Source organism: Carex rostrata, chromosome 1 (assembly GCF_964058835.1).
Source record: "Carex rostrata chromosome 1, lpCarRost1.2, whole genome shotgun sequence".
Taxonomy (NCBI): domain Eukaryota; kingdom Viridiplantae; phylum Streptophyta; class Magnoliopsida; order Poales; family Cyperaceae; genus Carex; species Carex rostrata.
The window spans coordinates 7,322,828-7,346,831 of record NC_135918.1 but is presented as its reverse complement, the minus strand read 5'-3'; the positions used below and the strand labels follow the sequence as shown (position 1 = coordinate 7,346,831).

Genomic DNA, 24,004 nt, shown 5'->3' with positions numbered 1-24,004 from the left:
GTTCGCTTTGCAAGTAAAAAAAATAATGTTAGAATAATGCTATTTGAAAATAATGAAATATTGAGCCACTCTGAAAAGAAACAAATATTTTTTTGGTAAATATAATGATGGATTCTTAATAGTAATAACAATAATCTCATCTTCATCATCATCTCTAGCTACAAGACCCAAGAGAAGTATTTTATTTGTAGTTTGAGATGTGTTCTAATAACTCGTGCCTTTCATATTTCATATTTTATATATTTTGTTTTTAAAATTCAAATTGTTGATCCAAACTGCTCATACTAAAATATGCCTAGAGATTAAATTGTTTTACTATTTTTTAAGATAGGCACAAAATCACTATTTTTGGACCGTTCAAAAACAATGATTTTGTACCTATCTTAAAAAATAGTAAAAAAAATTTCCATAGATTATAAAAATTCATCCCAAACATAATTTAGTATGGATATCATGCTAACTGGTTCTAATCGAAAATTTGAACTTTGAAAATAAAGATATAAAATATAAGGTATGAAGAGGTGTAAAAGGCATGAGGTATTGGAAACCCTCTCATGGACTATTTAGCTTTGAGTGCGGCTAGGGTAATATATACTCTGTATCGATCTGTGCTAGGAATTTATATTTCTATTTTTAAAATTTAAACAATCAATTCTAAACGTTAAACATAATTTACATATGAAAATGTACCTAAAAACTAAAATTTATAGGTAGAAATTACTACTTTTGAATCAAAATTCTTAGATCGATAAAGTAGTGATTTTCTACCTACCTAAAAAAATAGAAAACAAATTCTAAAAGAATGTAAATTTAGATCTCTAAGTAAATTTTCATATGAAAATTAAATTAATTGTTTGAATCGACTATTTAAAATTTAAAAATCAGATTTCAAATTCATTTAAATCACAAGTTGGTCAGGAATTTATATATAATATCATAACTTAATTGCTTAGCTATTCAAAATAATAATTAGATGAATGGATTGTGACCAATTACTATCATATAACTTGACCTTCTAACTATAAAAAAATAATTATTCATCATTGACTTGTCTCTCCCGACATAAAATCAAACAAGTCTTGCGTAGATACTCAAAGACATTGCCGATACAGTACATAAATGAGAGACAAATTAGATGTCTAATCATACTATTTAGTGGTTTCATGCATCATATATCTCACTATCTCAGAGGAAATAGAGACTCAAGCAAGGAAGCACACATTCAAATTTCAAAGTTCCGGACTTATATTCATACGTTTTTACTATTTTTCTGATAGATAGAAAATTACTAATTTTGAATGGTTCAAAATTCTTACTGTAAATCTGCTGTGATTCTAAAAGAATCACCTGACTCTATTATTCTATATCCATCCATTTATATGTCTAGATATTCGTGCACAAAAAATAAGTGTTGTTGAGATTTGTGCATTTTAAAATGTGAAAGGTTAGATTTTAAATCACAGTCATGTGATCCCTTTAGAATCATAGCAGATTTATTTCCTCAAAATTCTTAGATCGAGGAAGTAGTGATTTTTTACCTATCTAAAAAAAATAGAAAAAAGATTCTAAAAGAAATGTAAATTCCAGTCTCTAAGTAAATTTTCATATGAAAATTAAATTAACTATTTGAACCGACTATTTAAAATTTAAAAATCAGATTTCAAATTCATATCACAAGAATATATATTATCATAACCTCATTACTTAGCTTTTCAAAATAATAATTAGATGAATGGACTGCGACCAATTAATATCCTACAATTTGAGAATCAGCCTTTGGTCTAGTGGCACAGACACATGGCTCTCATGTGAAAGATCATGAGTTCGAAACCCACATAGTAGAGAAAATCTATGTACTATAAACTAAAATTTATAGAAAACCGGTAGGCTAAACCTCCACCTTTTACTTCAAAAAAATAACCTATAACTTGACCTTCTACTATAAAATATAATAATCATTGACTTCTCTCCCGACATAAAATCAAACAAGTTGTCTTGCTTAGATTACTCAAAGACCCCGGCAACTCAAGTTGGAAAGTATACCGACGAATAAATTGGATTTTGAACAAATATTGCCGATACAGTACATAAATGAGAGAAATTAGATGTCTATTCATACTATTTAGTAGTTGCATGCATCGTATATATCTCACTATCCCAGAGGAAATAGAGAGACTCAAGCAAGGAAGCAGGTATTCAAAATTCCGGATTTAGATTTGATTTCTTGACACATTTAGCTTCAAAGTAGGTATTTGACTTTGCAAGAATATGGTTTACCAGAAAAGTTCCCAGTGCTACATCCTTTCAATATCTCATGTTAAAGCATTCTATTTCAACAGCGACTGATTGCATCAATCTTAATCTCTTCACGGCTAATGGCTAATGGCTAATGACCTAATGCCAAGGGTGATGTGAAGAAAAAAATTTAGTTTGGTACTACTTGGACCATCGCACAAACACAAGCTTTTTCAGGGTCATTTTGCTCCAATAGACTTCCCAATAACAAAAAAGGTGTTTACACGCAGAGAAAGTCGAGTCCGCATCGTCTGCATTGACTCAAAAGAGTATCTACTCTTTTGAGTTAATATATATCGGCCGTCCGATTATAAACGAAGTTCATTCGGCTTTCTTCTAAAATATAGGGTGTTTTTAATATTTGTACATATTTATTTTGTACAGATCTTAAAGCTGATCGAACGGTCCAGATGAATTAACTCAAAAGATTTCCTTTTGAGTTAATATAGGAAAGATTTCTTGCAGAGGATACAAATTCGAGAAAGTCGAACAAACGAACGGTTAGCCGGAATTCGTATCCTTTGCATTAACTCAAAAGATAATCTTTTGAGTTAATGTAGCTGAACAGTCCAATTATATTTAAGATTTGTACAAATTAAATCCGTACTAATATTAAAGACTCCTGTGTTTTAGACAGGAGTCAGATGGACTCAATTTATCATCAGACGGCTAATATGTAAACTCAAAAGATCCTCTTTTGAATTAATACAGACAATGCGCACTTTTTTTTGTTTTTGACATTAATCCGTAAACGCACACACTCTAAATTCTGTTAGTCAGGATCGAACCTAGAAAACTCCACTTGTGTAACTGTGTTACACAGTGCTTGGCCAGATGCGTACTCGATTAGTAGAGATTAGAGATTCATTTTTCTCGAAAATTTCAACAGCGTAAAACATGTGTGTTAATATGTAGCGAGTGATCGTAAGAAACAATCAATTTAAAAGAAAGTGTTGTATAGTTATTTCATATGAGAAACATACCAATAAATTTAAAAAGAAGTGTTGTATAGTTGTTTCATATGAGACAAGGCCACAGAAAACAAACCAACTCTGTTGCTCCTTTATGTCCTGGGTCCCACAAATGTGCCTTCAGAAGCCGATGCGTGCCACGACTTGTGAGGAAGGGAGCTTTTATAACGTTTCGTGGAATCTCATTCGGTCAATGTCAAAATATAACGTTTCATTTATTACCATTTAAGAGAGGAGGTGAGTTCAAATATCTTTATTTTTTGTGTCTTCGTTAAATTTTTATTTTTAAAAACTTTAATAACTTAAAATTTATATCTTAAAATTCGAAATAAAACCGTTGGATATAAACTACATCATTTTATCTATGCACGTGTAAAAAATTATGACATTTCAACTTTGTTTTGATTGTCATCTTGAACTTGTAAAAATGTATACTAATGTGAATAATTTCTACACGTTAATTTTTTAACTTATTGATTTATATAAAAGCAAAATCAAAATGTGATAATTTTTTATGGACACATAGAGAAAATAACATAGATCACATTTAACGGTTTTATTTTGACATTTAAGTTTTAAATTTTGAATTATTTAAGTTTTTAAAAATGGAGGCATGATGGAGACACAAAAAATGGAGGAATTTGAACCCTCCTCTTAAGAGAGAGTATTCTAAAACCAAAAGGTATGCACTGACGGACGAACAGGGTATCGATTGATTAATCGGTACGCAGGCGATAATTTTATATTTTTATTAAATTATAAATATATACTCATAATTTATTAAAAATGATTAATTTCACTCATCAAATTTATCAAATAAATTTATTTTAACTTTTTTTTTGTTAATTAATAAAGTTAAATTGTCATTTAAAAAAATGTCTAAATAGGACAAGATAAAGCATGTAAGGATTAATCAGATAAAGCGGCTGATTTGATAAACTAAATTGTCAAATATATAATGGATCATAATCCAATAAACAACTAACTAAAACGCCTAAAGATCTTGTAATCACCAAAAAGACTAAATAGCAATAAACAACCAATTAAACAGAAACAAATGTTAATCAATCAAAATAATCGAGAATAATCAACTGATTAATCAGAAAAATCCGCAAATATACCTCCACCGACTAAACAATCTATTAATTTCATTTATTGAACAAATATCTTCGATGCATAGTGTATGACTGTGTGTGTGTAGAGGAGGGATCCGATTACCACAATTTTGAGTTACCACAACCAATTTTTCTACATTTTTATAGTCCAAATCATCGATCCAAACCGTTCAACAGGATCTCCACAATAAAATGTGCTTCCAAATCAAATTTTACATTTTTTTGAAATTTTTTTACTATTTATTAAGATGAGTACAAAATTCAATGGTATGAATTTGACTAGTTTTTGTAAAATATTTAATAAATAGTAAAATATTCAAAAAAATGTAAAATTTGATCTGCAAGCACATTTTATTCTGGGGATCATGTTGAACGGTTTGGATCGACAATTTGGACTTTGAAAATGTAGAAAATAGTTGTGGTAACTTGTGTTTACTTGTGGTAACTCAAAATTGTGGCAATCAGATCCCTCCTCATATATATATATATATACTAGTATCATACCCGTGCGTTGCAACGGAGACATATTATAAGAAAAAAAAATATCAATGAAAATAATAATTATCCAAAAATTAAGACACATGTTAATAGAAAATTTATATGATTATGTATTTTTAATTAACTTTAATCGTGATTTCTGATAATAATTTGATGATGTGATGATTCTTTATTTTTTAAGTTCCAATGATATCAAATAATAGCTCGATTCAAATCTAAAATCAAATATCGTACAATAATTCAATATTGACATATAATATGATATCAAAAAATATAAATAAAAAGTGTTATCGTATGTATGTATAGGATATATACTAGTATCATGCCCGTGCGTTGCAACGGGAACATATTATAGGAAGAAAAAAATTATAAAAAAATATCAATGAAAATAATAATTATCCAAAAATTAAGAGAATTTATATGATTCTGTATTTTTAATTAACTTGAATCGTGATCTCTAATAATAATTTGATGATGTGATGATTCTTTATTTTTTAAGTACCAATGATATCAAATAATAGCTTGATTCGAATCTAATATCAAATATCGCACAACAATTCAATATCGACATATAATGTGATATCAAAAAACATAAATAAAAAGTGTTATAGTGTGTATATATAGAATACACACACACACACACTATAAGAGAAATATATCTATACACATACGTTCCAATTTATATTCTTCTTCTTTGTTTCCAATTTAGAATATATATACACACACATTGATATATTCTAAATTGCCCACAACAATATGTATAGAAACAAAGAAATAAAAAAAATTGATTTTCATTGTGATCCGTATAAAAATCAAGAAGAAGTAAGGAAACAAAACAATAAAAAAATGGAAGGTAGAGTCCGCTCAATTAAAGAGGAGAAATATGAAAACAAAGGAATAAGGAAAAGAAGAAATATATTGCTAAATTTCAGAGTCTGTTCAATTTTAATTGTAACGTATCGTGTGGCAGCACATGTGGTGAGTATGTTTTTAACTAAATTTAGATTTCTATACATAAAACAGATGCATTTAATCAAAAGAATACAAATTATGTAATTGGAGGGCTGAGATTAAATCCGAAGTTTCATCTTTCAATCGTAGCCGTTGGCGGATCGGACACCCAACGTGCTTAATAATGGAATGGAGATACACACACACATACATACTATAAGAGAAAAATATATTCACACACACCTTGCAATCTATATTCTTCTTTGTTTCCAACTTATATTCTTCTTCTTCTTTAATTTGTTTCCAATTTAGAATACACACACACATTGATATATGAAATATAAAAAAAAAAATTTCCATTGTGATCCGTATAGAAACAAAGAAGAAGTAAGAAAACAAAAAAAATAAGAAAATGGAAGGTGGAGTCTTCTCAATTGAAGAAGAGAAATATGGAAACAAATAAATATTTCTCTAAATTTCAGAGTTTATTCAATTTTAATTGTAATGTATCGTGTGACAGAACATGTGGTGAGTATGTTTTTAACTAAATTTAGACTTCTATGCATAAAACATATGCATTTAATCAAAACAAGACAAATTATGCAATTGGATGGCTGAGATCTAATCTGAAGTTTTATCTTTCAATCGTAGCCGTTGGAGGATCAGACACCCAACGTACTTAATAATAGAATGGAGATATATATATAGAGAGAGAGAGAGTAAGGCTACCATACATTGCAATGCATTGGCACAAAGATGTCTATGCATTGCAAAAATCATAATTATTTAAATAGCACTACTATTTTGCTATCGAGACTTGTGTGCTGAAATTCAAATTCTATCAAATTGCCTTCAAATAATGAATCCAATTCGTTAAAACCAATTTAGTTCAAAAATAACGTAGATATATACAAAATTTAGAAGTTTGAAATGCATCTTGTAGAAAGCCATGCAACCAACAATTAATTAAAAATAAATGCATTAATATTAACTTAGAAATCTTCTTTATTTGAACTCTTAAAATTTTAAAAAATATAATCAATGCATAACTAAAGAAATCTTTATTTTATACATTGTCAAACAATACAAGATTTCAAAACCCGTACTAAGAAGTCCATGTTCAGTTGCCTTAATTCAAATATAAAGATTAAAGAGGCTTAATCCATGGATGAAGGTGTCTTAAGATTCAGAAAAATATTAAAATTTCGGACAAAAAAAAGACTAACAAAAATGATCTTAATCTTCTTAAAAAATTGATATTTAAAAAAAATTAAGCAACAGAGAGCTAAAAAATACTTAAACAGAAATAATCTCTCTTTAACAAACAAAACTTACGAGGTCAATAGAGGTGATATGAAAGCATAAGCTTATCTTGAAAGTCTCTGTCAAGCATTTCGAAAAGAAAAAAAAAAATGAAGAACAGAAAACAGAAGCTTACTAGGCTTTAATTTTCCTTTTGAAAACTGAAGCAAGCCCAATGATAAACATGTAATTGTGATTCCTCTGTAGACCATATACGAAACAAATTTGATTTCAAGCCAGGGCCATTGAAATTTTCTTTTGTCTAAATTATAAAAATTTGATTTGTTCTAGATCTTAAATTCGCACAGACAACGATTTGGGTTGTCAAATAATTGGATCCAATAAATTGCCGAAAGAAAAAAGAAAAAAACAGAGAAATTGAACATGACATCGTAGGTAGACCTGGTCTACTGGTACAGCGCACGTCGGGCCCATTTTCTGTCGACAGGGTGGGCATGTCAGAGCAGATTGATTGGTTGTTTTCTTCATCCCTAATTGTCGGATGTGAATCTCTTTATTTTGAAGAACATGAAACAAAAATGAAATTTAATTAAATCCTGATACATTCTAACTCCGGAGAGATTAAGTTGCAGTGTATCTAAGTACGTCCTAACTTGAGAGAGATTAGTCCGTGTGAGTTAGTTGTGTATTTGTTATTTAGTTTTGAGTGAGGCTAGGGTAATATATACTCCGTATCGATCCGTGCTAGAAATTTATATTTCTATTTTTAAAATTTAAATAATCAATTCGAAACGTTAAACATGATTTTCATATGAAAATGTAATTGAAAACTAAATTTTGTATTTATATATTTTTACTATTTCTCATATAGATAGAAAATTACTATTCTTACATTGAGAAAGTAGTGATTTTCTATCTATTTAAAAAAATAGAAAATATATTCTAAAAGAATGTAAATTTAGATCTCTGAGTAAATTTTCATATAAAAATTAAATTAATTGTTCGGATTGACTATTTAAAATTTAAAAATCAGATTTCAAATTCATATCACAAGTCGATCAGGAATATATATTATCATAACCTCATTGCTTAGATTTTCAAAATAATAATTAGATGAATGGATTGCGACCAATTAATATCATATAATTACTTGACCTTCTAACTATAAAAAAAAAACATTAATCATTGACTTGTCTCTCCCGACATAAAATCAAACAAGTTGTCTTGCGTAGATACTCAAAGACATTGCCGATACAGTACATAAATGAGAGACAAATTAGATGTCTAATCATACTATTTAGTAGTTGCATGCATCATATATATATCTCACTATCCCAGAGGAAATAGAGAGACTCAAGCAAGGAAGCAGGTATTCAAAATTCCGGATTTAGAATAGATTTCTTGACACGTTTAGCTTCAAAGTAGGTATTTGACTTTGCAAGAATATGGTTTACCAGAAAAGTTCCAAGTGCTACATCCTTTCAATATCTCATGTTAAAGCATTCTATTTCAACAGCGACTGATTGCATCAATCTTAATCTCTTCACGGCTAATGGCTAATGACCTAATGCCAAGGGTGATGTGAAGAAAAAATTTTAGTTTGGTACTACTTGGACCATCTAGGGGTGCAAACGGATCGGATACGGATCAGATAGTGGTAAAACCATATCCGTATCCGTTTTTATTTTCCGGATATGGATACGGATCGGATATTAGACGGATACGGATCGGATATTAACCGGATACGGATACAGATATCAGCTTTTTATAATAGTGAATAACATATTTTTTTTCATAATTCATATTAAATTATATAATATATATCTATTATTCGGATACGTACCAGATTGTGTACCAGATTGTACCACTCCTATTCCGTTTTGTGGAATATGTACCGAATTGTGTATGTTTCTCAGTTTGTGCATTCCATCTAATTTGAGTTCCCTTTTCTTTTGTTTATCTTATAAATACCTTAAATATGAAACTGAAAATACAAAAAAAAAATACAAAAAATATGAAACAGGTTCTTTGTCGATGAGGTACCGATTAGAGTGTTCAAGAACAGCAAAGATTTAGGTGTCAGGTACCCCTTCAACCAACCAATGAAAATTTACAACAGCCTATGGAATGCTGACGACTGGAGCAAGGCCCCATTTGTTGCCTCGTACCGAAGCTTCCACATTGACGGTTGCGAAGCGTCGGTCGAGGCAAAGTATTGCGCCACACAAGACATGAGGTGGTGGGACCAAAAAGAGTTCCAGGATTTGGATGGATCCCAGTACCGGAGCCTTAGCTGGGTTCATCAGAAGTACACTATATATAACTACTGTACCGACCGAACCCGGTATCCAACCATGTCTCCGGAGTGTAAGAGGGACCACGATGTGTGAGGTAAAATCGCACAGGAGAAACCGTGTGATATAAAAACAATAATTTTTTTTGCTTTTTTCAAATGGCTGAGGCAATTTTTGAGTGATGATATGTTACGATCTGTTCAGAGATTTTGTATGAAACTTCACAGTTTTGTTCTACGATGTCAAGACTACATGTCAGTCAATTTTCATGATTTTTGAAGATGTTTTCCTATGTTAACCAGAGATGCAAAGTTGGACTCAGAAGCACTCCTTCAGCAGTTTGAGCAATTTTTGAGTGATGATATCTTACGATATTTTCAGAGATTTCGTAGAACAAGACTGTGAAGTTTCATAAAAAATCTCTAAACAGATCGTGAGATATTATCACTCAAAAATTGTCTGAACTGTTGAAGGAGTGCTTCTGAGTCCAATTTTGCATCTCTGGTTATCATAGGAAAACATCTTCAAAAATCGTGAAAATTGACCGACATGTAGTCTTGACATTGTAGAACAAGACTGTGAAATTTCATACAAAATCTCTAAACAAATCGTGAAATATCATCAACCCTGTTGCTCTTTTATGTCCTGGGTCCCTCAATGTGCCTTCAGAAGCCGATGTGCGTTGTGACTTGTGAAGAAGGGAGCTTTTATCACGTTTCATGGAATGGAATCTCATCCGGTCAATGTCAAGATATAACGTTTCATTTATTCTGTAAGAGTTAGCATGTTAATAATCATTATTACCATTTAAGAGAGTATTCTAAAACCAAACGGTATGCACAAAATGACGGGACGGGGTATCGATTGATTAATCGGTACGCAGGTGATCATTTTAGATTTTCATTAAAATTATAAATATATACTCATAATTTATTAAAAATGATTAATTACTCATCAAATTTATCAAATAAATTTATTTTAACTTAATTTTTTTGTTAATTAATAAAGTTAAATTGTTATTTAAAAAATGTTCAAATAAAACAAGACAAAGTATGTAGCGGATTAATTGAACAAAACGACCAATTACAAAAAAAAAAGACTAAATAGTAATAAACGACCAATTAAACATAAATAAATGTTAATCAGTGAAAATAATCAGAAATAATCAACTGATTAATAAGAAAAATCCACAAATACACCTCCGTGAAATCTATTTGTGGTGATTTGACCACCGCCACTGACTAAACGGCCTATTAATTTCGTTTATTGAACAAACATCTTCGATGCATTACTATTTTGCTATCGAGACTCATGTGCTCAAATTCAAATTCTATCAGATTGCCTTCAAATAACAAATTCAAATTGTTAAAACTAATGTAGTTCAGAAATGACATAGTTACATACAAATTTTAAAAGTTTAAAATGCATTTTGTAGAAAGCCATGCAACCAAAAATTAATGAAAAATAGATACATTAAAATTAACTTATAAATATTTTTTATTTGAACTCTTAAATTTAAAAAATTATAATCAATGTATGACTAAGCAAATTTTTATTTTATACATTGTCAAACAATACAAGATTTCAAAATCCGTACTAAGAAGTCCATGGTCAATTGTCTTAATTCAAATATAAAGATTAAAGATGCTTAATCCACGGATGAAGGTGTCTTAAGATTCAGAAAAATATTAAAATTTCGGACAAAAAAGAACTAACAAAAATGATCTTAATTCTTCTTAAAAAATTGATATTTTTTAAAAAAATTAAGCAACAGAGAGCTAGAAAATACTTAAACAGAGATAATCTCTTTGACAAATAACACCTACGAGGCTACGAGGTCCATGGAGGTGATATGAAAGTAGAAGCTTATATTGGTAGTTTCGGGAAAAAAGAGAGAGAGAGAGAGAGAGAGAGAGCAAAAGCTTACCAGGCTTTAATTTTTCTTTTGGAAACTAAAGCAAGTCTAACAAGGCCCAATGATAAACATGTAATTGTGATTCCACTGTAGCCCATATATGAAACTGGTTATCAAAATTTGATTTCAATCCAGGGCCATTGAAATTTTCTGTCTAAATTATAAAATTTGATTTGTTATTTCTATATCTTAAATTATTAGCCGATAGATTAGCTTTAGTTATGGATTCTTTAATAGATTCTTCTCAAACAGCTTACATTAAAGGTAGATTAATTTTAGATAATGTAGTATGTGCACATGAGGTTCTTCATCAAGTGAAAATTAAGAAGCAAAATGGTGTTCTATTTAAACTTGATTTTGAAAAAACTTTTGACCATGTTAATTGGGAATTCTTACTTGAAATATTACATGCAAGGGACTTTGGAGAAAAATTTACTACTTGGATCAAATTGATTTTAGAAGGTAGCCGAACATGTGTAAATTTAAATAGTACTTTAGGCCCATATTTTTCTTGCCAAATGAAGGTACGACAGGGAGATCCCCTATCCACTTTCCTTTTTATACTTGTAACTAATGCTTTAAACAAAATCCTTCAACAAGCTAATAGAGGAGGTTTTGTCGATGGTTTGGGAAACTTTCCAAATTTCAGAAATGTTATGAATTTACATTTTGCAGATGATACTCTTCTTTTTCTTAAGGCTGATAAAGTAGTTTTAACACACATTAGATTGCTATTGGTAGCTTTTGAGAATGTTTCTGGTTTGAAAATTAATTATGATAAAAGCGAAATGTATCCTCTTAACTTATCAAGGACTGAAATTGATGAACTCGCTTCAATTTTGAGGTGTAAGATTTACACTTTACCTCTTACTTACTTAGGTGTTCTTATTAATAACAAATCTCTAAATGATATCGATTGGCAAATGCTGATTGATAAGATTGAAAAAAGATTGCAAGGGTGGAAATGCTCTTTACTATCTTTAGGAGGTAGAGTGACCCTTTTAAATTCTGTTATTCCCTTATATTGGTTATCCATATATAGATTACCTGCTAAAATTAGACATAAAATAGATAAAATTAGACGTAAATTCTTATGGCATGGAGGTAACTCTACTAGAAGAAAATACTCTTTAGTCTCATGGAAAATTGTGTGCAAAAGTAAAGATTAGGGAGGCTTGGGGGTTTTAGACCTTAAGCTTATGAATAAGGCCCTTCTGGCTAAATGGTGGTATCGGTTTCTAGATAATTCTGTTTCTGATAGATGAAAAAATATTTTGCATAGTAAATATAGAACTCGAACTACTCCTTCTCTTTGTTCACCATTTTGGCGATCAATCCTAAAAGATCATGTGGTTATCAATTTAGGACTCAATAAAGAAATAGGTAATGGTAAAACAACTTTTTTTTTATTAGATAGATGGTGTAGTGAACATACCTTAAAAAATTAATTTCCAAACATTTATTCTATTGTTACTTATAGGTTTATTTCGGTAGCAGAGGCATTTTCTACTTCTCATTTAAGTTTGTCTTTTCAAAGGCAAATAACTGGTATTTATAGGGATGAATTGCTTACCTTGCACCACAAATTTCAACATTTTACTTTGTCTTCTCATTTGAAAGATAGATTGATATGGCGATGGTCACAAGATAATCATTTCACTGTTCTTTCTTTTTATAAATGGTTAGAATATGGTATTCCAAATTCTAATTATGATACCATATGGAAATCTCACATCCCTTTAAAAATCAAAATCTTTCTTTGGCTCGTCCGACGTGATAAAATTCTCACTATGTTAACTTGGCAAAAAAAGGATGGCTAGGATATCTTACTTGTGCATTTTGTGACCAATATGAGAGCGCTGACCATTTATTTATACATTGTTCATATGTACGCTTGATATGGAATTGGATTGCAACATACAATTCATTCCCCTTTACATGTAATTTTTTAGATGATTTATGGTTACTTGATGGTTCTATCCCCTTAAAAGATAGACTCCTTGTAGAATTGTTAAGGGGAGCTATCTTATGGAATGTATGGTTAGAACGAAATCGAGTTATTTTTAATGATAATACTACTCTCATTTCTGTTAAATCATTAGGGTTTAAGATAATCTCTTTAGCTACTTTTTGGTTTAAGTCTAGCTCTAACAATTTATACTTAAAATTAAGTCTAATGCATGTGATGTTAAGGACCTTCCAGATCAGATACTGGAGGAGGCAGATGAGTCCACTCAAGCTCTTGGAGCCAGCAACCCCCCAGATCATATGTCTGGAGACGAGATGTCGGATGAGGATTTATTGGATTACTAGTCTCCTAGGATATGATTGTTTTTTGAGACTTTTCTTTTGCTTAGTATTCATTTTGTTTCCAATGTAGCTTTTGTTGTGGTACTATCTCTACTTGTATGCTTTTATGTTTGTTGATGGTGACTTGATGTAAGACTTTTCATATTTGATTTTGGTACCTATTTTAGATACCATATCAGATATGCTTGATTTCTATGAAATCGATGGTAATGCCACTATTTTTCAAAAAAAAAAATATCTTAAATAATTGGATCCAATAAACTGTCAAAAGAAAAAGAAAAAACAGAGAAATTGAACGTGACATCGTAGGTGGACCTGGTCTACTGGTACAGCGTACATCGGGACCATTTTCTGACGACAGGGTCACAGGTGGACATGTCAGAGCAGATTTATTGGTTGTTTTCTTCGTCCCTAATTGTCGGATGTGCATCTCTTTATTTTGAAGAACATGAAACAAAAATGAAATTTAATGAATCCTATCATCGTACCTTTTTTTTTGTCGTGCTATATTTTATCTTGTTTGTAACCTTATGTTTTTCTTTGTAGTCTATGAAGGCATGTAATTCCTTTATTTCTCAGTTACAAAACCCTTTTCAAAGGAAATGAATTTGTTAACTTCTATTCTAAATCTGATTATTTTCTAATTCTAATCTCACTTCCTGTTACATCCTTATTTTTTCCTGTTTCGAGATTTTCCTTCAGTACTATGAACAAAAAACATTGAATCTAGGGGTGAAAACGGAGCAGATACAGAGCGGACAGTGTTAAAATCGTATCCATATCTTCTTTTTTTTAATTTTCCGGATACGAATAAGGATCAGATATCAGCCGGATACGAATACGAATGCAGATTGGATCGGATATTTAGTAAAATAATATAAAAAATATTGAAGTTCATAATATTTATTTAATTATAATAATGAATAACATAATTTTTTTTCATAATATATATTAAAATATATGATATATATTAAAATATATGATATATATTTACTATTTAGATATGAATAATTGAAACGTAAAACCATTTAAGTATCCATATCCACATGGATATTCGGATATTGGATATCCACATCTAATTTGTTGAATGCAGATCCAATACGGATCATATCCAGTTGTTGCTGGTAGCCCACAGAGCACAGTAGCTATGGACACCCATGAAATTTAGTGATCCATCATCCACATCTCCATATTTAAATGCAGGATGAATTTGGTCATGACCCTTTTTTGACAAGTGTATAATAAAAGCTATCCAACCCCATTATTTCGGGCCTTCATGGATATAGAGGGCTCCGAGAAAATACTATCAAAAGCTCAAATCATAATTGTTTGCGTTGGCATATATTAATTCGATCCATCTCTCTATGTTCTATAATAATAAAGGAACGGATACAATGAATTATATCGTGTTGATGAGATATCATGTCTGCCCATGCACATAATTTGGTTGGTACGAAATTAAGACTGTGCTCCACAACACCCACGCGAAGAGGAACGGGAAGGAAGAGAGAGAAAAGAGCAATATTCGGTTCTTTTCGTTAGAGTGAAATCTTTACCTTAATTTGGGAGGTACGAATTTCAAAAGTTTGTATAGCACGTTCTCTTTTCTACAGTAACGCATTTCTTCTTTTTCCTATCCGATTACCTTTTCTAGAGCGGGTGAATAGTGGGCAGCCCGAGCTCGCACGGAGTTCCCCTTTGTTCTCGTTCCTTCTCTTTAATAAAAAGAGTTCTCCTCCTCTCTGAAGCACAATCTAAGAGACGGCATTGGTTTCATGTGCTTCTTGGCACAAATGCTTGAAAATGTAGAGGAATTTAGGAGTGCAATGTGGAACAGATAGTGATAATACATATGTATATATAATTAGAGGGTTCAAATGCCTCCATTTTTTGTGTCTCCATCATGCCTCTATTTTTAAAAACTTAAATAACTCAAAGTTTAAAACTTAAATGTCAAAATAAAACCGTTAGATGTGATCTATGTTATTTTCTCTATGTATCCATAAAAAAATATCACATTTTGATTTTGCTTTTATATGAATCAAGAATGTGAAAAATCAACGTCTAGAAAGTATCCACATTAGTATACATTTTTACAAGTTCAAGATGACAATCAAAACGAAGTTGAAATGCCATAATTTTTTACACGTCCATAGATAAAATGATGTAGTTCATATCCAATGATTTTATTTTGAATTTTAAGATTTAAATTTTGAGTTATCAAAGTTTTTAAAAATAGAGGCATGATGGAAGCACACAAAATGGAGGCATTTGAACCCTCCTCATATAATTATTTGTAATACGGACGCAGATAGAATAGTGATAAAATAATATTTGTATGTTTTTATTTTTTGCATACAGATATAGATACAAATATGATATTAAATGAATATAGATATGGATATCTAATTTAAATATTGTGACAAAGTTAACATGCTATTCAATTGGGTAGGTTTGGATGAATGATAGGTGTGTTTGGATGGAATAATAATAGTACTAATCCGAGAATAGCACTATTCTTTTGGTTGCAATGTTAGAATAGCAAACTTGAGTATGTTTGGTTGCAATGTTAGAATAGCTAGAATAACAAAATTAGTGTTTGTCTTATTAGAATAGCTTATTCCAACTTTTTGTAAGAATAACTTGTTCTAATAAGACAACCAAGTTTGGTTCCCTATTTTAGCTATTCTAACTCAACCAAACACCGAATAGCTTGTTCTCAAGAATAGCCTATTATCAATCCAACCAAACATTGAGCTATTCGATATTTGGATGGAGCAAGAATAATACTAACCCACTATGTACATTTGGATAAAACAAAGAATAGAGCAAGAATAAAGCTAATCTCAAGTTTGAGAATGGTAGCTAACCCAACTTTTGGTTGGGTTACTAGAATAGTGAGTTAACCTATATAAGACAAATAAAGAATATTGAGTTAGTGCTATTTTTGCTCCACTCAAACATCGAATAGCTCAAAAGAATAGTATTATTCTTAAATTAGTGATATTTTTGCTCCATCCAAACACATTTACAAGTCTTATATAGGTTAGCTCACTATTCTATTAACCCAATCAAAAGTTGAATTAGTTATTATTCTCAAATTTGAGATTAACTCTATTCTTTGTTTCATCCAAACGTACCCGCATCCAAATAATAGAGCAATAATAGAGGTATTTAAAAAAAAACAAATGTGGGGATAGATTTGTAGAAATATTTTTTTTAGGATATTAATAAAAAATTTCCGAACTATCTCAAGAGATTTGAGTTAGTTTGATTGAAAATATTGGATTGGATATTTGGATAAGTGTTGGAGTTAAATCTCAAATATTAATAATTGATAATATAATTTATTAGATAAAAGTATTTTTATTGTTGTTGTAAAGTCTGTAGGCGATTTTAAAATTAAAAGAGTTATAAACTAGCTGATATATATAATTAGTAATAATTGTCTTAAAAAGTATTCAGTTATAATTGAACTAAAAATGCACATGAAAGACACTAATTTGATCATTCAGCTGGCAGATTTTATCGCAGAAGACACTGAATCAAACTGGACAAAAACTAAATGAACCAGAAATAAAAGTTATTGTTAATAACTAAATAGGAGATTAGTTGGATGGACTCCACATGACTACATGAGTAGTAGCCAATTGCTATTTAAAAATTAAAAAAAATAAAGCATGTCATGTAACACCTCAACCGTAATAGCTATTAGCTCCTTACTCAAAGCTTTATATATGCAACTATGAAAAGTAGCAATCTTTCCCACAGTAATTTCTCGGGCGCTTATTCAATTATTGCTGTGCATGATTAATTCGGCTTCTAAGTTCTAAACCTTAAAAAAAAAAAAAAATTGAGTTCGTTATATGAGCCCTAGATTTGGAGCAGAGTCATGTGGTTTCATTGACTGCAACCAGCTAATATAGATACCCTTTGATGTGACTTCACATTTATAATCGAATAATGCATAAATTTGTCTACCGATCAAACAAGTTATTGCTCTTCATCAATTCTTTTTCAGCCTTAATTACATTGTTATAAATTGCGACTGATAGAATTCTCTGTTCATTCATTCATTCATATCTTCTCCTTTCTCTCCCTATCCTCTGTTTCTAATCCTTGTGTAGTTTTGATAAATAGGCATGCATCATACCAGCATTCTGTACCTATGTTTGCTTGGCTTATTCTTTGAACCGAGCAATGGCGGTACACTGAGAAAACCAATCGATGTACCATTTCATAGAAATTATGTTCCGTCATGGGCTGCGGAGCATATCAAGTACTTAAACGGCGGCAATGAAGCTCAACTTTACTTGGACAAAAACTCTGGTAAAGCACACATTCATATTTTTTTTGCCTTGTACAAATATACATTTTCCATTCATGTATCTATAACCTATGTGCCAACATCAACTTTCTTTTTATACGCAGGTACTGGGTTTCAGTCGAAGGGGTCGTACCTATTCGGGCACTTCAGCATGCAAATGAAGTTGGTAGCGGGTGATTCTGCTGGCACGGTCACTGCATTCTATGTATATACATTTTCATCTTTACTTGATTGCAACATGTATATAAGTTCCAAGTCATAACTAATATATGATATATCACAGAATATTGATCAATCTTTTTTTCTTTTCTTTTTTGTGTTTTCAGCTATCCTCACAAAACTCAGAGCATGATGAGATAGATTTCGAGTTTCTAGGAAACCGAACGGGGCAGCCGTACATACTACAAACAAATGTTTTCACAGGAGGCAAAGGAGACAGAGAACAAAGAATATATCTTTGGTTCGACCCGACAACAGAGTACCACTCCTATTCCGTTTTGTGGAATATGTACCAGATTGTGTATGTTTCTCAGTTTGTGCATTCCATCTAATTTGAGTTCCCTTTTCTTTTGTTTATCTTATAAATACCTTAAATATGAAATTGAAAATACAAAAAAAATAAAAAAAATATGAAACAGGTTCTTTGTCGATGAGGTACCGATTAGAGTGTTCAAGAACAGCAAAGATTTAGGTGTCAGGTACCCCTTCAACCAACCAATGAAAATTTACAACAGCCTATGGAATGCTGACGACTGGGCCACACGCGGCGGCTTGGAAAAGACTGACTGGAGCAAGGCCCCATTTGTTGCCTCGTACCGAAGCTTCCACATTGACGGTTGCGAAGCGTCGGTCGAGGCAAAGTATTGCGCCACACAAGGCATGAGGTGGTGGGACCAAAAAGAGTTCCAGGATTTGGATGGGCCCCAGTACCGGAGCCTTAGCTGGGTTCGTCAGAAGTACACTATATATAACTACTGTACCGACCGAACCCGGTATCCAACCATGTCTCCGGAGTGTAAGAGGGACCACGATGTGTAACGTAAAATCGCACAGGAGAAACCGTGTGATATGAAAACAATAATTTTACTATACCTATGATTTTTGGGAGCCATTATATATATGAAGATCATGGTTAATTTGTGCTGTAATTTAAATTGTGATGCACCTGTAATTTGCTATGAGTGAGAATCTGTACTCTTTGTATAGTTCTATCAAGTTGGTTTAAGTACTAAAAATTTGTTGTAATTTTAGTTTTCTGCGCCGAAGAGAAACAGAAAATATGGGCTGATGCTGTTCGAGAAATCAAGGAAGTTGTAATATCTCCAACCCAATTATTATTAGGCCCAAACAAAAGCCCACTTCTCGGAGAATTAAATCTATACAAATCTTGCTTCGGCGTTTGTAAACGAAAAGCCCAATTATTATTAGGCCTGAAAAAGTTTGGCCCAATCTATTTATCTATTTAGGCTTCTCAATTTTTCTTCCACAATTTTTTTTATTCAGTTTTATCCGTATCAAAATTTGCACTGATATTAGTCGGCTTTTTTTTACTCATAATAAATACAACAAAAATTACGCAACGTTGCATGCAACGGACACTAACAAAAAAAAAAATAATATTCTATTTCAACAAAACGCTTCAGAAAATCGAGTATGAATTTCTTCCAAGTCCTATATTAGATGTTATTGTAGATAAACTCTTCATTGAATATTTCATCAAATACATACAAATTCCTATGAATACATATCTTGTACACTTCTTGAATAAAGAGAGAATTGAAAGCCTGAAAAAAAGATGGATAAGTTTAAATCAAGGACCACCGCCATCTTCATCATATGTATCATTGGTTGTTACAAGTCCAACTCATGCTTCTCTCAAGCAAAGAACAAAAAAAAAAAATACTCTTATGTCACTCATACGACCGCCATTATTATTAATATCTAAGTTTAATTACAATTTAACAGAATTGTCCAGGATTCCTGGGTAATTTTAAAAATATCCAAACCGGCCATTTTTCGGCCCATTATGTATTTTAATTAGGACAGGCTATTTTTTGGCCGGTTAGGAGATTTTTTTTTTAAATATTTGTTAAAATACTTCTTTTGATGCATAATTATACTAAAATACGGTAAATTACGCTAAATTAGACCGATTTTGTGCCATCTTTCATAAATCATAAAAAATAGTAAAAAAAAATCCAAAAATAATAAAAATTGAGATTCTACAAGTTCATTATATAACCAATTTATTGAGCTACTTAGATCGAAAAATAGAAATGAAAATCTTAATCGGAAACTTCAAATTAAGTTTTGAGGCTCATTTGATCCATCACCGACGCATGCATCTCTTAGCGTAATTTAACATAATTTCAAAAAATTTAACGTATTTTAGTATAATAATGCTAATTATACATCAAAAGAAATAATCTAACATTTTTATCCAAAACAAAAAAATTTCTGATCGGCCATTTTTTGGCCAGTCCTCATTTAAATTCCAACCGGTCAAAAAATGGCCGGTTTTGACATTTTTAAAATTATCCAGCAATCCTGAGCAATTCTGTTAATTTGTAATTAAACTTAAATATTAATAAAAATGGCGGCTCAGACGCTCAAGATATTATAAGGGGCTAGGCTACTATGACATTGGTGTTATTTGAAATTAAATAACACCAACTTTTAAACCCTTAGATCTGCCTTGAGATTCGTACAAAATAAAGTGCTTGAACAGTAAAAGCGGATATTACGAATCTCAAGGCAGATCTAAGGGTTTAAAAGTTGGTGTTATTTAATTTCAAATAACACCAATGTCATAGTAGCCTAACTCTATTATAAGGGTATGGGATTATTGTTCAAAGAACTTTCAACAAAACCTCATCCAAGACAAGGTCCAAATCGTCCCGTCAAAATTTACACAGCCAGTTTAGATTTATGGAATGTTTAAATTTATTAAATTTTGAATCAGTTCACAGATTTTTTTAATTAGATCAGACGGTTTCAAGTCTTCCTCTGGATTAAATTTATACAGACAAAATTCAATTCCTACTATTAGTTCAGATGAGATATTCTTTGGTCTAGTGGCAAAGCAATACTCTCCGTGTGATAAGTCACAGGTCCAAAATCCGAATAGAAGTCTTGTGAATATGAAATAATTGAATAGCTCTACCGCTAACCTTAATATACCTAAAAAAACAGAGACATTTGTAGTTGTATATTTCCTGAAGGAATGAACACGCTGCTAGAAAATAGTCAAAAAAAAAACATTTTCAAAGAAGATGTTTACATTACGTGGAGTCTACTACAAAAGTACCCAAAAAAACAATCAAATTTAATTAATGCTTGAAAACAACCTTTACTAGTGCATATCTTCATCGCAGAAAAAATTACTGTATCCAGACAAAACATTTCGTCATAGCTTGGAAAAAAAAAATTATCAGTGGTCGCTGTTCATAATTCTGAGGTTGTAATCTTTTCAAAGAAAAACTAAAGAATCAAACAGAATGTTCGAGTGATTGTAATGTTTGATTATATTGATTTTCAGTAGTTTTTGTGGAATTTTGAACTTCTAATTAAAGTCAGAGTCGCTAAAGTAATGTTCATCACAGGAATTATATTGTCATTTTGTTTTCTTGTTTAAATAAAAGAAAACCTGCCAAAACTTAGTTGAAATATCTTGATATTTTGTAGAAATTGTCAACCATGCCTTAAATTTGTTGATACTTTGTTGAATTTTGGTTCTTTAAATATATTTATTTTTTGTAGATATACAATTGCTTTTATAATTATAGCAACTATTCACCATCAGAAATAGGTTGTCAATTTCAAGATTGAAATATTTTCAGCATGAAAAGACAATAATTTCTTTCTAACTGACAAAAGCCAACTAGAGAACGCCTTTTCTTCTCTACCATGTTGAGAGAAGACTAATGAAAGATAAAAAAAACTTCCAAATGTATACCTAATTTTAAATTAATAACAATTGAAAAGATGGTCTTAATTTTGAATAATATGTTTGATATCCATGAAGAAAAAATAAATTTTAACTGACTGTCTAGTTTTCAACTCTGCACGTAGCCGTTCAGAAAATACTGTTTTATCCAAATTTGTTTGTAATTTTGAGAGTGATGTCGGCGTATATTTACAGAGCAAGAAGTAATACAAGAAATTGGTAGCTGGTTTCAAAGTTGAAAGCTGCAAGCTGAATAGTCTCCTGACAGCAAAAAAAATCAGAGTTCATCTAATTAATTTGTGTTTCCATTTTTTTAATTAGCTTTGTTCCGTTTTCCTGTTATATCTACACAACTTGTGCTATCATCAATGAAAATTGAGAGCTTGACCCTCACCTTTCTTTCAAAAAAAATTATAATGCGGTGAAAAGTACCAAACTTGTTGGGTTTTGCTGTTACTCATGTACTGGTTTAAGTGCGGAAAAGACCATAAAATAAAAATTTTACGTCTAACTTAAGCCGAAGATCTATCTCCTGATTGATTTCTAAAACTAAATTTATTTAACAATTAAATAAATTAATATAACATTATACCTTGGTTCCAAATTCGAATTGGAACTGCCGTTAGCCTTGCCTCGGAGCTGCTGCTGCTAGACTTGTAGCACCAGAAGTTTGATGCCTCTATCAGTTATCCACCAGGAACAACCAGAGAACGAGTATTTCTTTTTGCCATAAATACTCTACCCGCGGCACTAAGCAAAAACAGTTGTCTCACAATCCGCAGATACTCCTATTTTCACAACCACGTGCAAAAGCAGAGTTACCATAGATTTCGCGATATTACAACTCACAACTCGCAAAATTATATATTAATCATCCAATTCAAGAACAAAATAATATATTAATCATCCAATTCAAGAACAAATATGATTGACTTCTAGATTACTACTATAGCAAAACTAGCATTGGTTGCTTTCCTTTTGTTTAATCGGTACCAAAGGTTTCGATATGAGCAGATTGTACTAGTTTCTGAATTTTCTTTTCCTAGCTCTTGGACACTGCTACCTTGGACTGCAAACCGAACCGAACCAAATCTCTTACGAACCAAATCTCTTACGAACTTTTTTACGACAAGGAAGAGTGATCATAGTTGCCAAAAGCGAGAGGTGAAATTCGTCTAGGAATTTTACAACTTACGAGTTATGATTTATGACCGGGTGGCCTTATGTTTTAACTTTTAAGTCATCAGCATAAGTCATCAGTAGAAATCAACAGTTCACGTTACTTTGAGATTCGAACTAAAATAGTTTGCGAACCTATTTCGAACGAACAGGTCCAGTTTGAATTTGGTTTAAATTAATTTTAAACTATTTTGAATCGATTTTTTTATAAACTTTTTCGAATTAAACTCGAATCGAATCACGAAATACGAATTTTTTGTGCAACCCTAGTGCTACGAGATAACCCTTTTTCCGCTCTCTTTTGTGTACCAAGAACTGGTACACGGGCACAACTCGCATCATGACCTATTTTTGGGTATCCATAAACCTATTTAGCGATGCAGAGATTTAGAAATTACGATTAACTTAATTTCTATTTAGTGCTTGACAGTTGTTTTTAGTTTCTTTTTTATTTCACTGAATGTAGATATTCTGAGGGTTTTGCATGAAATCACTGGTTCTTAAATATTCAGTTCAATATCAAAACAACAACTATTATTGAGAGAAGATTTCAAATATATTATAACACAGTGTCCTTATCTCTACATCTAGAATAATAACAGAAAAAAAAATGGTTTGAATAAGATATGAAATACATCCATTAAAAATCCTTATAGATTGCCACCCCACAAAAGCAGGCCTCAAACAGCATAATTGGTTATTCTTATAATTCTCATATGATATGATGATATGCACGATCTAAATTTCTATTCTTTTTATTTTATGCTGTCATTCAATATTATATTTTGTTGCTTTCATTAGCAGGGCAATGATGTCACAAAATAAGAGGCGGCCTGAATCAGCCCATTTCCTTGTTCATGAATTGTGGGCCCATAAAGATTTGAAAAAAAAATCACTGTTTCCAAATTTCTGATTTAAACCTTTTCAAATGATGCTGATC

At 31.2% G+C, this 24,004-nt stretch overlaps 2 protein-coding genes across 2 annotated transcripts in view; both read left to right on the top strand.

The window, feature by feature from the left end:
- Positions 1–24,004, top strand: part of LOC144555401 (uncharacterized) — an 89,887-nt gene that overhangs the window by 32,911 nt on the left and 32,972 nt on the right. The window lies entirely within an intron of this gene.
- LOC144565551 (xyloglucan endotransglucosylase protein 34-like) lies at positions 17,670–19,180 on the top strand. The gene is made up of 4 exons (XM_078315343.1): positions 17,670–17,941; positions 18,044–18,144; positions 18,266–18,459; positions 18,578–19,180. The coding sequence occupies exons 1-4, from the start codon at positions 17,755–17,757 to the stop codon at positions 18,975–18,977; spliced, it is 882 nt and encodes a 293-aa protein (XP_078171469.1). The 5' UTR covers positions 17,670–17,754; the 3' UTR covers positions 18,978–19,180.